This window comes from Pezoporus wallicus, unplaced genomic scaffold (assembly GCF_028554395.1).
Source record: "Pezoporus wallicus isolate ANWC-B61680 ecotype Strahan unplaced genomic scaffold, APGP_CSIRO_Pwel_v1 contig_2910, whole genome shotgun sequence".
Lineage (NCBI taxonomy): Eukaryota > Metazoa > Chordata > Aves > Psittaciformes > Psittacidae > Pezoporus > Pezoporus wallicus.
In genome coordinates, this window is record NW_026642858.1 from 771,818 (window position 1) to 788,201 (window position 16,384).

Consider the following 16,384-nt stretch of genomic DNA (forward strand, 5'->3'; position numbering starts at 1 on the left):
GATTGTGTTGTTAGCGTTGTTGTAGTGCTGAAGATTTAAACAGAAGAGAAAAAAAATAAATTAATTTTGCATTTCTTCTCTCCAGTAATCCTTCAAACTGCTCTGGGTTCAGAGACAAAGTTGGTGGGATTTACAGACCAGCTTACTGGTGTAACAGCAAGAAACCAATTTAGGTTAGGTTAGCTCAGGCTAGGCTGGTTGAGCAGCAGAACAAATGGGGTGGAGATATTTGGGGTCAGAAACTCCTTTCTCAGGAAGTGCAGTGTTTTTTCTGCTTAGTGCTGCATATGGTGACGTCGTGGGGTGGGGGAAGAGGAAAGAGGAGGGGTGATCTAACAAACAGCTGCTGCAGCTGTAGAGAGGAAAAAGGAGAAAGACCAGGAGCAGCAGCAGCAGTGCGACCCCCGCAGCAGGTAATGCCTCTGCAGAGCATGCATCCCACCCTGCTCAATGCAAAAAGGAAGGGGACAGAGAAGTGGGGTGGGATGTGCCTGTGTGAGAAATGTACGTTTTGTGCTGCTGCTCTGTAAGTGTTCTGCCTCCCGAGCTCTACTGCTTGCAGTTGTCATCGGAGTGGGAAGGGGTCGAAGTTCAGATCAGTGTGACTGAAAAGGAAACCGTGTCAGTGGAAGGGCTTTTCTAGCAGACCTTTCCTGAAGGAGGAAAACCAGAAAGGAGCACTGCTCTCTGGTTTCAGTGCGAGCGTTTCTTCCTCATGTGTGGCCAGCCACTGTGGGCGCATGGAGAGGCAGCAACAGCTCTGAAGGCAGAGAAGTGCTTGGTTTATGCAGGCCTGGCTGGGACACCCTGTGAGAGGGACCTGAGTGTGGCCTTCACCCTGGCACCTTGCAGGAGACAGCTAGCCAGGGCAAGGGCTGCACTGAGCTGGGTGGCACTGCTGTCCTATCACATTAGCTTGTGGTCCTGACCCCCTTCAGACACTGCAGGCACCCACCCTTGTGCTTACCTCAGGTGATGGCAACTACCTGAGGACCTTCATGCTAGAAGGAATAAAATGTAACAGTCACATTTATGTGATTTTTCTGCCTGTGTCAATACATCAGGCTGGCAGCTCTGGGGCTGGGATCAGTCTTCCAAGTGACACCAGCATGCCATCTGCCAGCACATCTCTATACTTCACTGGGAATATGGGGCCCTTCATAAATGCCAACAGAGTGCATACATTTCAGTAGCCCCCAGTAAATTTTAAAGAAGATGATTTCTAACATGCAACAGCTCCCATATTTTGCCAAATCATTAAGGTGAAGCTGCGTTTACAAATGTCTTCTTGCTTACGCCCTGTTTAGCTGAGATTAACCAGTTTAAGAATTGTAAAGACAAGAATTTTCCGGCTAGCCAGTGAAGGAAGAGTTAAGAAAATAAGCCCAAACCACTGAAAGACAAGTTCTGAGGGTGAGAGACCAATGTAGCAAACTAAAGTTCAGAAGAAAAGAGAAACTATATGCTCAGCTTGCATCCTGTGCAAAGCCCACATGGCAGTATCAGTCCAAAGAGAATGGTGAAGGTGCTGACTGGAAAGCCTCAAGATTTTTATAACTGCTCCTGTAACTTTCATACCCATTACAGTAATTCCTATCCATCCAGCAATAAGGCTGTTTCTTAAATCAGAACAATGTATGTTCTTATTTTTTTTGTCTTTTTGTAATGTACAGTGTCCCATGTTTTTCTTACCATAAGAGAGAACAAAGTGTCATTCAGTAATAAAGCAGACGGGATCTGGATTCCATATTTATAGAGCTCACTGGAATTTAGTGCAGTTCAGTTCTATCATACTTTTCCCAAAAGGAGTATTTATGGAATACATTCGTCTGGGTCCTCATATGTCTTATTTTCATAATACCAAAGGCTACTGCTTCCTCTTGGGAGGTAAATTATGCAAACAAATCTTTCTGTGCTTATGGAAATATTTGTCTGAATAGTGGCCATCCTGCAAGACAGGAAGAGAGGAAGAAAGGCATTTTCTATGACCTCCCTAGGATAAACTTTGATTAAAAATTTAGAAGACCAGTTTAATTTACATCAGTTTATAGAGGTGTGTATTGTTATTTATGGTTGTGGTCCAATAGTGGGAATGAAGTGTATGCATTTATCATATTTAGATGCTTCTAAACACTGTGTTTGTTAGTGCACAGATACAAATGAGACAAAATTTGATGGCAGAGATTTGATAGCACATACCCTATGAATACACTGGATCAAGGGGCAATTTAAAGAGCTTTTGTTACTTATTGGGTCAGGAAGTTAATTGCTTAAACACTGGAGATAAATTCTAGTACGAAATTCACTTCCCAAAAATGTAGGCAGTTCTTTTCATAGCTGGAGGACAGGCAAGCCTCTCTCTCTGGAATGAATCAGAAGACAGGACATTTATGAAAAATGGAAATTAAGCATCTCAGGAGCCTATGAAGTTTTGCCAAAGGTCAGATAACCTATGAAAATTAGGTTAGAAGAGCTGCAAAAATTAGTCTTCTCAAACAGGATAAGATTCACTTTATTAAATGCAACTTAAAACAGAAGCTGTGCAGAAAAACAAAGACCCTAATTTCATGTTTATGTGTAGAGCCATTTGGTTAAAAAGGGGAAAGAGACAGATATCCTCCAGAATGCATCAAATAAAAGCAGACTGAAATGTGGCTTTCTTTTCAATTTCTTCACTTACATTTTTATAAATACTTACAAATGCTGTCTGCTGGAGATGCTGCAAATTATTTGCATTGTACTTTAAGCTCTCTTGAGTGCATGCTAGAGGCATGTCTTCTGTGAGCGATAAGATTTACATCACCCAGATGGAGAAATCCCAGAGCTGGTGCCTGTGGGAGTCCAAGGCCCTCAGCAGGGTTGTTGTAGGTGCAACCACAAGCAGTCCTTTGTATCTGGTCATACTATCAAGACAGAGCCAAGCCAAGGGGCTCAGGCTTGAATCCAGCACCCAATAGAGGGTCTTTGTGCACTCAACTTTTTCCTCTGGAGGCACAGATCACCCTGATCACTGGAGGAAACTCAAGAAAATTTTTCTGGGCATCTCCTAGGTATAACAACAAAGGGAGCCTTTGATCCACTTGGGAGAATACTGTTTTGTGGCCACGGCCAGACACAGTCAGTTTTCACTGATCTGTTTATATTTCAGCTGTTTTCCTTTGATTTACTTGCATGTCCAAAGAGGGTGCATTTCTACATGTCAGAAAGTTTGAACACTGTAGTAAGTCATACAGTTTGCTGTACCATTTTCACCTCCACAGCTTTACCATGAACACCTACCTCTTCATGTATGACTTGATGCAATTCTGTGGACATTCCTGGATATTTACAAATATGATCATCAGGTTCATGTCATTTGGAAAAGGTAGGATTCCTTCTTTGTTTTCCTTAAACATTTCAGAAGGCAGTAACAGACAGTGACACCAAATTAGACATAAACTTAGGATTCTGGATAGGTGTATGCCCAATACTGGGGCTAAAATTTCAATTAGAAACACATTGTTTCTTCCATAAAAAGGATGAAGAAATTTCTCGTACCTACATTCTGCTTGTATGACATTTGGAATGAAGTTCTTGTTTTCCTAATGAGCTTTAATATTCAGCAGCATCCTAGTAACATTTGACTTAGACCTAAATGTGAGTAGGTTCAGTCATTAGGGTGAATATTAATCTTACTGAAGCCACTAGGAGGGAATATCTTTGTAGATATTGCATATCACTATCTCCAATTCTCTTTCTGTTGCATGGGGTTAAGGCACAAAACCAGAAACCTAGAGACTAGAAATTTAAGATGATTTATAATCATGGACAGTAGGCACATAAAATACCTACTTTGTGGTCTGCCTCTTTTTGGAAGATGCACAGATATAGGCAGGAATTCAACATCTCCTCATTGTTTAAACATTCCTCATACATTTCCTCAATACTTCCTCATATTTAGAAATATCCTAAACTGATATCCCTAAACCAACACATCCTGCACAGTGTCTGCCAATGCATCAAGTGTAGGGGGTCCTCTTCTTTTCTCAGCTTCCTGCCTCTGTATCAGTCATACACAGAGAGTGGGCTGCCTCCTCCCCTCCATGAAGCTTTGTGTCTGTTACCCAAATGTTTAGTACTGTGTGAGCTTTATTTCTTGTCATCTCCAGTGGTGATAGGGCAGAAGCAGACTCTAGCTGGTTCAGACTTTTACTATATAACCAACCTCTAATTTTCCTCTTCACTTTGTAGATTCACTGGCAGACACCTTTTACTCCATAGGACTTGTGATGCGCCTTTGCCAGTTGTTATCTGTATTGGAGATCCTACACATCCTCATTGGCATTGATAAAAGCCGTCTCTTCCCCAGGGCTTTGCAGGTATGTTGGTTTCTCAAGACCCTCCTTCCGCAACCTACACACTTGAGACATGGCGGCCCCTGGGGACATGCCCTTACTACCCTGAGGGGTCCACGTGCACCCTTCCTTAAGGACCTTGGTCTGCTGGTGGTTTCTTAACTGCAGGAAATGAGCCCTCAGAAGTGAGTTGGGAAAGAGCTACTTTCAAATGAAACTGAGCAGTGAGTGCCCCACGCCCAGCCCACAACAGCAGGGACCTGAGGAGAGGCCACCTGCAGAAAAGGGGCAGACCCCATTTCTGCCATAGGTGGCTGAGGATACTACCTCCCCAGGCAGCCTGTTTACAGCCAGAAGACAACATTTCAGAGCCGAAGTTTCGGTAGCTAATTCTTTTCCATGCCATTTACTCTCTGACAAGTGTGTATTTATTTTGAAGACAAGCCCAATACACGATTTTGTGGCGTAGCAAAGGGATGGCACTTGAGAAAATGACCAGCACAGCAAGCTTCCTGAAACAGGGTTTGCTGGCAGACATGAAGTGTGAAAGGATTGATAGAGAAATTAAAGGACTGAATAAGAACTAATTTTAGGAAGGGAAAGAGGAGAACTGTTGTATTCTTGCTGTAAGGGTCTCTACCCTCTCAAACCCAGATATGGGCAAATTGTGGTAACATCCAGAGGTTCCGATGCTGTTAAGGGTTTTAAGTTCAGCTGTAGGCAGAAAAGCAGCCAAAAAGTCAGAAAACAAGATGATTCTCGGACAACTACCTTATCACATTTTGTTTTCTGTTGGGACTTTATCTCAGGTTTTGGTAATTTTTAATGCATTGGAAAAAGTAAAAATGTCAACTTGAGTTTACCTTCAAACCTTTCCACTCCTTAGTATTTGAATAATGGTGAAACTGGTATTGCTCTCAGCAGTCAGAAGGTAGAAAGACTAAGAGTACTTAGTTATGGTTTTAGTTTTCTGGATAGCCCATTTTTGTCAAATGACATATTGGATGGGTGAAGATGTTCCTCTTTTTAAATCTCCATTAGAAACTGACTAATACAGATCTCTGATCTTTATGCTGCTCACTAAGTAGAGTAGCAAATTTGTCAAAATGCAATCAACTATTTTTCCCTCCCTAAATCTACATGCTTTTACACTAATTGGTGGCGACGGGGACGGGGACGGGGAGTGTGTGTGTGTGGGAGGGGTATCCTACTGAATGTGCCTTGTAACAAATCTCACATCATCTCTTGCAGAGAAGAGCAGCTTCCTAACGCCAACAGATAGTCACTAAAGCAAGGCTTGTCCTGGCAGAGGTTACACATTCCTCAACTCTTGCACAGTCCATTCCTTTCCTACCCAGCCCAACAAAAAAGGTCAGGGAAGCCTACACAAAACCTGCTCTGTGCTGCCACAAAAGACACTAGATCTGAAATGGATGTTTCTGAGCAAGAAAACGGTGACCTTTTTTGGCCAGTGCAGTTACTGCAGTGCTCTCCAGGGCAGCATGAAGAAGGTGGGTCAGGGAGCAATATGGCACAGTGACTCCAAACATTTGTCTCACAACGATAGATTTGGATCCTTACATGGTTCTTTTCCCAAGTGTTCCCTCACAGCAAACACGACTCTCTTACATTCATGTTAGCAGTAGTCTTGTGCTGCCCAAGCTAGGTACAAGCTCTTTGGTGTAGACTCTGTTTCCACTTGTGTCGCCCTGCTTTTGCTGTGGGAGTACAGGTTAAGCAGCTGCGTGCCAGCAGTACTCCCATGTGCCTTGCCACGCTTTCCTCCCTGCCTCTTAGGAAAAAAGGAGATACATGTTCCGCAATGAACTGGGGAAAGACAGAGATGCTTATTTCATTGGAGCCTATGGGCTATTGCATGTAGTCAGGGTGCTGGTAAAGCCGCAAGAATTTGATAGTGGCTACCCTCTTCTGTGTTCCCAGCACCTGTTCTGACTCTAAGCTTAAAACATATCCGTAGATGCATCCTTCAGGCCATGCACACACATGCATATCCACAATGAAGTTCATCTCAGGATCTCTAGGGTGAGAGAACTGGTGGCTCTGGCTGCGTCAAGGAAGCACATGGATAGAAATAAGGCCACCTTGAACAAAACAAGCTGTGAAAGCACTGCTGTGGTGGCCAGCTGTTTTGTGGGCATTACAGCAAAGACAAGATTTAAGTATTCTGAATGAAGGATTTCTGCCTAATAACCTATTCGTCATGATTTAGTAGCATTTACAAGAAACACTGTGAGATACATGTTACAGACAGTGGAAAAGTAAACTCCAGAGGCGTTCTCTAGAAAAACCCATTCAGCATGGCCTCATTGAAGGACAAAGCCTCAGGTCAGGAGGGTTAGGCAGGCCAAGGAAAAGTCACACCAAGAAAGAAAGATGAGTCCTGTGTGATGGTGCTCTGGAGGAAGGGGAAGCAAGGGAGGGTCACAGAGCTAGTGCAAAGGGATTTCCCTCCGGGCATTTCCAGCTTGAATGAGAGGAGGACAGGAGAACGTGTCACATGTCAGCACTTTTCTTAAACATTCACTAAATCAAAGAGTTGTGTAGTGGTTTCAGGCACCAGGTTCGACACTGCACTGTCATGGTTATTAAAAACCCAAAGTGCATGTGCTGCCTGCTTCTGCCCTAACTTCAGTTAAGCTGATTTGCTCTGTTTCACTTGCTTGAAATGCCCAGGCTGCCTTGCAAAAATTTATGTCACTCTAGAGAACTGTCTGTATCCTTTGAGAAACCAGTGCTGGGAGAGGAAGGAAATTCCAGTTTGCCTTTAACAAAAGAACAAGAAGGAATGAGAAATGAAACCACTGTATTTACACTTTGTGAGGTGTCAGCACATACTTCCTTTTTATGAACATAAAAACACAGGACTTCTAGTTTTGTGTGGGTTTTTTTCTTTTTTTTTTTTTTTAAGCAAGAGAGTATCAGCAGAGAATATTGTATTTTCATTCATGCAAGAACAGATGATCCATAGAAGAAATGAGCTGTGACTGATTTCATGCTTTTTTTCATATATACGCTTTTCTTATATCTATGTATGTGTGTATACACACATGTATACATATTCATACACATATATATGTGTGTATATTGATATGTGTACATGACTCCATATGTGTATATAGATACATGTGTATATGTGTGCAATATCAACAGCCATTTACTGGAATTCCCTCAAGTAGCACCCTGCCTTGTCACTTGCTGAAAAAGTCCCCAGCCTATGTCTAACCCCTGCATCTACCTTGGGTTTGTGTGGGTTACCTGAAGATGTGAGTGCTATGAGCACAATGTCTCGAAGGGGAATAAAGGCATGCAAGCAAGCAGGCAACAGAAGAGGTAGGATGCTACTGTCTGTCCTCCTGAGGACATTACAATTGGCCTGAGGAGCCAGTATGTGTCCTGCCCTGCAGGTGTGCTCCAGGCAAGACCACAGGCAGTTTTCGGGTCCAGTTCCCTACTCTTGCAGGTGCTTAACCTACTTTACACAATCAGTAATCAGACTTCCATCATCTGCAACTAGTGGGGCTGAGTGCTCCACTCAAACATGAACCTTTGATGGAGGAAATCTGCTGAACCCCAGCTAGGTGATACTCACTGCCCCTTGTGCATCTGCTTATGCCCTGGGAAGAAATCCACAGCCACTCCATGAGGCTTAATTATGGGTCTCCATAGCCACTCTGTGGCTTTTGAAATGTGGGACAGTAGCCACTGATCTACTGCTTATCCTTTTATTTCACTGAAATGGGATCAGCTCTTGATCACATGGCCCATGCTGCTTTCTAGCACTTTTCCACCCAGCCACCTCTTGAAGAGCAAGTGGCTGCTTGGAAAATCTGCCTGCCAGCTCTCATATCTGAAAACACATTTTCATTATCATGGTGAAGCTTTGGTCTCTAAGTGAGACAACTCCCTGAAATATCTCTTAATAACTATATTGCAGAACTCTCTCTCCACATCCCAGCCTGATTTCAGGGTTGGTAACAAAATGCCCACGACCACCAATGCTGCACTCCTTTAACACCCTTCACCAAAATGATTTTAATTCAGGTTCTATTTTCTACATTCTCTCCACACAATCCCACTCAATGCTCATACTGTTTTCCCCTTTGTTTTGATTTCCCTCTTGTGATGATTGTCCCACCATACTTCTAAGTTGGTTTCAGATCCTGCATCAACACTTACAGTTCTCCCAGTTTCGTCCCAAGTTCCTTGGCATCAGCGTACAAATACAGGACTTGGTACCTCTCACTCTCCATTTCCTGGCCTGTCTACACAGAAGCCTCTCAACATCTGACCTTCTTAGAAATCAGTTCCTCAGTTAGGGACCAATGGGATCAGCAACACAAGAGGACAGTCAGGGCAGGGTGAGAGGCAGCAAAACCATTTTTATCTGGTGTGGCCTTTCAGTGCCTTTCAAGATGAGGAACTAGATCCCCAGGGATGGAAAATTGCTCTCACGTAATTTTGCTGAATAGTGAAGTGATGATTGCTTTATCTGACAGATGTGGCCTGAAAAAAAAAAAAAGTAATAAAAGAAATCTCTAGCCACAGTATTCCGCGCAGGAACTGGTAAAAATTACGTAGCAAAACTGTTTAAGGTAGGACTAAGAGGAAGGGGAAAACCAGTGAAGGAGAATGGCTGAGCTGATAAAATCCACCTTGGCAATCTGTTTTCATTTCACAACCTTTCACTGACTTGACATCTTAACCCATAAAATCATTAAACCTAAGGTATGTTATGGAAGAGATACCAGTGTACAAAATCCCAAACCAAAACAATGAAGCTATACCGGTTCATACCAACTGAAGAGATGCATGTTTCTGTCTTCTTCCAGCACTTTCAAATAGAGTGTAAATTAGAGTGAACTGGTACTCTTCTGGGAGAGTTTCACAAACAACTCTTGGCAGTACTGAACACTACAGATGTATTTATTTTACAGGGCAGGGCTTAGAAAACTTGTCCAGGAAGGACAAACTTGTTTTTAATTTCTTGAGCTCTAATATTGCCAAAGTATTTTTGGTTTTAAGCTGAAGATACTGTGTGTTTAATCCACTCTTACATCTTCTGATTTGTAGAGGCATAGCTTGTGGGTCAGGCTAAGTTCAACCACTAGAAAAGTATTATGACTAATATTATGGCAATAATTCACATAAACTATAAACTTAAACCCACTTCTCCTAGCCAGGAACATGAAGGAAAGAAAAATAAGGAATTCCTTCTCCTTTCTGCAAATCTTACATGAGAGAGACACATTGGGTTGCAGATCTTGAAGCTGTGGCAAGCAGAGATGGGACTGTGAGATTAGCATTGTCTGGCATTCTATGCACCCAAGGGCCCTCTGTATCCCACACCCTCCCATGCAGCCTACAAGGAAGCTTACTTCCATGTGGGGGCAAGTTTCTTTGCTTGTAGGCTGCAGTCCTTGCTCCCATAACCTTAGCCAGCTCATCCACAGGTTTTCTGGGCTACAAACCCAAGTCATCCCTATTGGCAAGCAAACCTCCACCCTTACCATAGCGGACCTATGATACTGCAGCCAACAGTTTCCAGTTGCCTGAGCTGCAGGGCAACAGGGTCTGGAACAAAAGCAGGCCAAGAAGCAAAGTCATCCCTGACGCATTTGTGGAAAGAAAACTGGATTCAACCTGTGCCCTACTATTCAATGAGAGCTACAAAAGGTGCCACCTGAATTCACAATTCTTTCTTTCTTTTCAGATCACAGAGAGAATAATTGTTTTATTTGTTGTGATCAACAGTCAGGACGAAGTTCAAGGGAAGTACATTGTGTGCGTTTTATTTTTTCTTTGGAATGCATTAGATGTGGTCAGGTAAGAAGTAAATGGCAAAGCCATGAGATAAAAATGGGTCATTCTTGTGAGCAGAACCTCACCTCCACTGTGCTGCAGGCTCAGTTCATTATTTCAAAACTGGGAGAAAGGCATATTATCTATTTTAAATAAAGGCTATTTACTGATATTTACAAAAATCCACATACCTGAGAGGCAGAGCAACTTACAGAAGTAAGTCTTACTTACAGGCTTCCATTGCATTAATATGTGTAGCTCAAAGGCTTTGATCTTTTTAACAGAAATTCAGAAGGAAGTCACAACTGCCACCCAGGGAACAGCAATTTCCAAAATAATTTACAAATCTAACACATTTATTATTTATTTGCTTTTTTAACACCTCACTTGGATCCAAGATTGCTAGCTCAGGCAGCAGCAGCAGAACTTCTTACCAAGACAGAGACTATTCTGGCTTATTTGCACTGTGCTGTACAAAAAGTCAAGAGCTCCTGCTGCAGAGACCGAGTATTTTGGTGTAGTAAGGCACACATCACACCGCAGGGACACAAACACAAATACAATTCAGGACTTTTATCTCAAAAATTTTGTATGGTGAAAATTCTGCATTACTGACTCTTGCATCAATATCTGAAGTCAGAAACATTTCTCAAGTGTAACTTAAGCTCTACTGCCCTCACTTTGTAAACTCACAGCAGGGAAGACATACGGAATTAAGAAACATTTTAACAAGACACAGCCCTCATGGTAACTTCTGTAATTTCTTTTTTCTTTATCTTCTTTCTTTCTGCTCAAATAGTAGTTTCTGCTATTTTACATACATTGCTTTGGGGAGAGAATGGGGACTATGGATTCAGGCAGCTTAGGAAGTATATGACAGATCTGAAAAAGGAAAATGTCAGGATTAATAAGAAAGGCTTTAATCAACTTCAAAGTGTAGGTACTATATGTGTTAAGAAACCACTACTTATATTAATTATTTGGATTATTGCTCCATCCTATTTCTTTTTTGAGTTTGTAAAGCTGAAAGAGCAGAACTCAACTGAAAGCTTTCTGTGCAGCTGGAGAGAGTCCAAAAGCATAAACATGACTGGCTGTAAAGTCCTCTCAGAATAGTCCTATTGCATCCAATGCACCACTATTTTCTATCTTTGTTGAAGTACACAGTCCGGAATCATGGCAATAACACCAGCCATTTAATAAGCAAGATACTGTGGTCTGCAGTGGCAAATGCCCACTGCAAATACATGGTACAACTCACACAAATTTAGAATTCTTACCTGATTTATTTTACAATATCTGTGCCATGTCCTAGCATCAATAAGGGGTAGTCATGTCTTAAAACATACAGGAATTCATCCCAACTGTTAGCCAACTAGTTTTGAAGTATTACAAGTTCCTCCACATAATACGCTGTGCATTACGGCTAATGATATAGTGAGAGCAAATTCTGCAAGGTTTTCTCTATCTGATCTTTCCTGCTTATACCAAAAGCAGCTGAAGAATGTGTATTGAGAGGAAGTAGCTGTATCCCTTTTGCCCTGGGTTGAGATTATGCCTCAAAAGCAGTAATAAAAAACTGAGGCACTCCTGAGGTTGCAGAGGGCAAACTTGAGAGTAGATGGTACATTTATAGCCCATCAAACTCCTCTCAGTCCAGGTATGATGCAGAATTATACAAATGAATTAGTAAAAAGGGAATACAGAGTGTTTTGTTTAATGCTGGTTCCATCTGCTAGAAACACTCCTGGCTAACAGTGGCTTAAAAATTCTTATTTCCACCTCTCTAGCAAGACCACAGGCCAAAAGCCTTTTAGCTGACCAAAAATGTGATCAGACCTCCACTGCTCCAGTGTTTGGAAAGCTGCTGCACCAGTTTTAGATCAAACAAGTTAGCATTAGCTCACCTTGTAGAGTGAAGTCCTAGGCATTCTGGCTTCCCAGTGAACAACAGTAACAGCAGAGTAAAACACTGCAATACACTGAAGTACGGTTGCTTTCTTTTGCACCTACTAACCGTTCTGAGGTCCAAGGGAGGGGCAGCCATACCACAGAACATTAAGTACCTGCGATTACATTTACTGTTTAGCCTTCTTCAGCCGTGCTTTACGTAGTTCAGCAGTCATAAATCAGCATATTCTCAGTCCCAAGCAACAGCTGTATTCTGCGTGCCCCTCTCAGTTGTAATATTCCTATCTGAAATCCATTTTTCTGATGGACCAATATAAAATGACACTGGTTTCTGACAGAACCTTCCAGCTAGCAGGCTGTTTTTCTGTCTACCTGCTAGCACCACAGACAAACCCTTCTGAAACAATGAACCATCTACTTCCAGCCATCAGTTAGAGCCGGAACAGAATTGTTGCAGTATTGCTCAGAAATGCTCTCAGATCAGCAGCTCAGATTCTGCAATTCCCCGGGATTGTTCAATACTGTATCTTTATTTTAAAGACACAATCATTCCCTCTAAACTCATCTGCTGTTCCTCTTGCATCAGGTACACTTACAACATGCTAGCAAGGATGGGAATATACTACCTACCACTGACATGGCTCAACTTCTCACTGTGCATCCTGCTCTATCCTCTTTCAGTTCTGGCTAAAGGTAAGGAGATCGGAAAGGTACCAACAGTTTGCTTCCTTAATTTTCTTCAATAAAATATGATCAGTTCAATTGTTATTTGTGCTTAAGATACTTTTTTATTTTTTATTGCCAAAGTAGGCATAAATGTTTATATACTCTCAACCTGTATGTCACCTATCTTGCTCTTTTCTGTACTTCTTTAACAGGGGCTTGTATGTCTTTGTTTTGTTTTGCTTTTTCTTTCAACAAAATGGGAGAACATTAGTTTCTCTGGTACCCCCAGAAAAGAAACATGGATTCCCCTATTCCACACTGACCGTGTTAGCCAGCAAGTCCCAAAACTGCCTTTTCTCTCACTGAGTTTGACCTTACTGGCACAGGCCATACTTTATATATATGGGACTGAGAAGATGCTGATTTATGACTGCTGAACTACTTAAAGCAGCTTATGCTTACAACAGGAAACTTGCCCACTGAGATCATACTGAAAGATCATACTCTGTGCAACCACAGGACTGACAGAATTGTTATGGCATAGGAAATACTTGATGATTTTAGTATTAAGAGCAGTCAGAACCTCAGACCTACAAAACTGAACTTAAAGAGAAAACAAGTGTATGCATACAAATGGCATGGTAACTTTGGCATGTAATATAGCTAGCTATGCCTTAAAGGTAACTAACTTTTACATGAAACTTTCTGATGATCTTCCATCTCCTTCTGACTAAATATTTACCATATTATTTTACAGCATTTGCAATTTGTGTATCACTGCCTTATTTTGAATCCTTTGGCACATACTCCATCAAGCTACTATTTCCATTTGCCTTCTCAATCTACTTTCCCTATATTCTGAAAGCATATCTGCTAGTGCTCTTTATAGGTAAGTATCTCATCTTCCAGAAAGCTGTGTCTCAACATAACTTGGATGCCTATGGCAGCAACAAAAAAAAAAAAAAAAAAAAAAAAATCAAATCAGTAAAGATTCTTTCACAAACACTAACTCTGCCACATCTCCTGAATACCACTACAGGAAGGCTCATCACTAAGTGTTTTGATTTCTGATGTCATAAAAATACAAAACAAAAATATAAAAATTGCCTTTTGTTATATCAATTCCCATTTGATCATACCTTCAATCTGGGCAACCCCTCCTCACTCATTCCTATGAGAAGTGATACCTAAATGAAGACTTCTACAGCTTGCTTATTGAAAGTGGTGAAAAAAGAGCCACCCTAAAACCTGCATGTAAATAGACCTCTCCTCAACAAACTGCTTTTGAAAATTTTGAACTGAATTTGGCTGCATTACAGCCATGTCTTCATTCTGTCATTGGCTTTAAGACCAATTTGAAGGATCTTGTCTTTGTGAATCACTGCTCTCTGTTCCTAAATTCATTTAAGGAACTATGCAAGTTGCCAGATGAAGGCTTATACTGTTCCTCCTGCATTAACTGAAGACACTTTGGACTCTACTCCCTAGTTCTTACAATGTTTTGTGTTTTGATTCAGGTATGTGCTTTATCATCCAGAACCTCTTCTCTGAAAGGAAGGCACACCTAGGGACAGGCAACATCAAAAAGAAAAGAAGCTAAGTTGATCTATTGTTTGGAAATAAGAAGTATATTCCCAGTGGGCTGCTGTGTATCACAGATTAAGAAGAAGTTAGGCAAAGATTTCAGATGCAAAACTCCTGTCTGCATGTTCATCAACTTGTTACTGAACAAGCATAGAATTTTCAGAAAAGGCATCTCTCTTTAAGGCACCTCAGAAATGGAACATCTCAAAATAACGAGTTATTTTTTACAGTTTGGTTTCAAATGGAGGAAATGCTTTTGAATGGATATATAAAACGAATATATTTTTTCTAACGTATCAGAGAACTCTGAAAAAGACTAAAGAGCATCTCCACTCACAATCACACTAACAACCCCAACGCTGGTGTTAGCTCTTGCCTCGTTAGCAACAGATATTCTGTAATGACAATACCATTTAATCTGTAAGATTATTTTATATTCAGTCAACATGTATGTGCCCTATAAATATATATATAAATGCTAAATTAGCTAGAACTGGAATCTCTCAAGGAGCCGAAGCTGGAAACTTTGCAACCTATGCAATTCACATGCTAAATAGTCCCAGGCATTCACAAAGTATCCCTCACATTCCGGCCCAACCTTCACTTCTGCAAACAAGATTACAGAAAATCCAGCTAAACCACAAAGGCAAGTGATCAGGTACTCATGTACCATATATTCTAGGGGATATTTAAGGCTCAGAACTAAAAACCTGTAACTGTGTGTCTAGCAGACATTAGGAATCTCTTTCCCACACTGATTTTCTCCCATGCTGAACAGCAGACAGGTATGCAAAAGAAATGTGATGTTAGGCCAAATACATGTTATTTAAGGAGAAGTGAATGACTACCAGAAGCCAAATGCAAAATTCTAATCATTTTACTCAAGTGCATTGCTCCTCATACTTCTGTAGGACTATCTGTGAGAATGCAACTAGAACACAGTCTCTTCAAAGGTTGAGGAGTAAGGAATATGGACAGCAACCAAGTGGACTGGCAAAAATGGACGAATAATTGCTTTGAGGCTAGCAGTGGCTTTCCTGATGTTTCATCCATATTGATTATCACCTACATTTGAATTCAAGCAGGTGAGGGAGAAAAGTGAATTTTTATTTTTTTTTTCAAGCATGACTGAAAACTGGGGGGAGAGAAAAGACTATCGTTGGAGGGAAGGAAATATTTGAGGGGAAGTGAACACTACCACAATATGAAGAAAGTTTGCGTATATGTCTTTCGAAACCATACAGCCTAAGAGGGCATATTAGGAAGGAGTGAAGCTGAACTAGTTTCTTACGAAAGGTCACCTATAATTTTTATTTATTTATTTAATATATGTGGCAGGCAATGCGTTCAGACTGTTCTGACCAATGGAGTATTTGCAGACCTTATGCAACAGTAGAGGGTAAACCCTAGGTTTTCATTTTTTTTTTTTTCCTGGAAAGCATTACAAACAGATGTAGGACTTAGGAACTCATTAGAGAAACAGAAGTACTTCCACTTTGGACTTCTGTGTGACTGAAACTGATTTAAGTGTGGGCTATATGAAGAAACATACAGAGCAGCTGCACTTCAAATTATATAACACGTAAAGGCCATTTTTCCCCTTGGAAATTTAATCTAATGTGTTTACCATCAAACTGCCTGGAGTTAACATACCTTCTTAGAGGAAACATGGCATTTGCTAGTGTATTGGGTCTATGTGGCAAGGCTTTAGCAGTGGGGAAGCTGCAGTGAGAGTCTCGGTGAGAAGCCAAGGGCTTCACCCATGCCAGACATAGCTAGTTCCAGCTAGCTCCAAAACAGAGCAACTACGGGACACTGCCAAGAGAAACTGCAGAGCTGATGGCAGCTCTGTGAAAACATACTTCATAAAAGGTAAAAAAAAAAAATGCTATGTGCAGCTGTGAGACAGAAGAGTAAGGAAACCGTGAGACACCATAGTCAGTGGGGAAAGAGAAGAGGTGGTGCTCCAGGCACTGCAGTACATGCCCCTGCAGTCCACGGAGAAGACCGAGATGGAGCAGATGGGAACCCTGTGCTGCAGGAGGTGGATGTGCCCTGAAGGAAGCTGC

The 16,384-nt window shown here is 41.5% G+C and overlaps 1 protein-coding gene across 2 annotated transcripts; it reads left to right on the plus strand.

Annotated features, from left to right (window-relative positions):
• Positions 1-290: 290 nt before the first annotated feature.
• On the plus strand, positions 291-15,899 carry HACD4 (3-hydroxyacyl-CoA dehydratase 4). Of its 2 annotated transcripts, XM_057432927.1 has the most exons (7): positions 291-413; positions 3,261-3,364; positions 4,231-4,358; positions 10,066-10,178; positions 12,652-12,758; positions 13,489-13,620; positions 14,249-15,899. In XM_057432927.1, exons 2-7 carry the CDS (start codon positions 3,268-3,270, stop codon positions 14,329-14,331), a joined length of 660 nt encoding a protein of 219 aa, XP_057288910.1. In that variant the 5' UTR covers positions 291-413; positions 3,261-3,267; the 3' UTR covers positions 14,332-15,899. The 2 variants fall into 2 exon arrangements, with proteins under 2 accessions (XP_057288910.1, XP_057288909.1); XM_057432926.1 differs by lacking the exon at positions 14,249-15,899 and having other exon boundaries at positions 13,489-13,903.
• Positions 15,900-16,384: the final 485 nt, after the last annotated feature.

Excerpts from the sequence above, each read along its gene's own strand:
- HACD4 (XM_057432926.1), top strand. The coding sequence starts at position 3,268 with ATGAACACCTACCTCTTCATGTATGACTTGATGCAATTCTGTGGACAT. Across the intron at positions 4,359-10,065 it reads TCTTCCCCAGGGCTTTGCAG|ATCACAGAGAGAATAATTGT; the intron begins GTATGTTGGTTT and ends CTTTCTTTTCAG. Across the intron at positions 10,179-12,651 it reads AATGCATTAGATGTGGTCAG|GTACACTTACAACATGCTAG; the intron begins GTAAGAAGTAAA and ends CTCTTGCATCAG.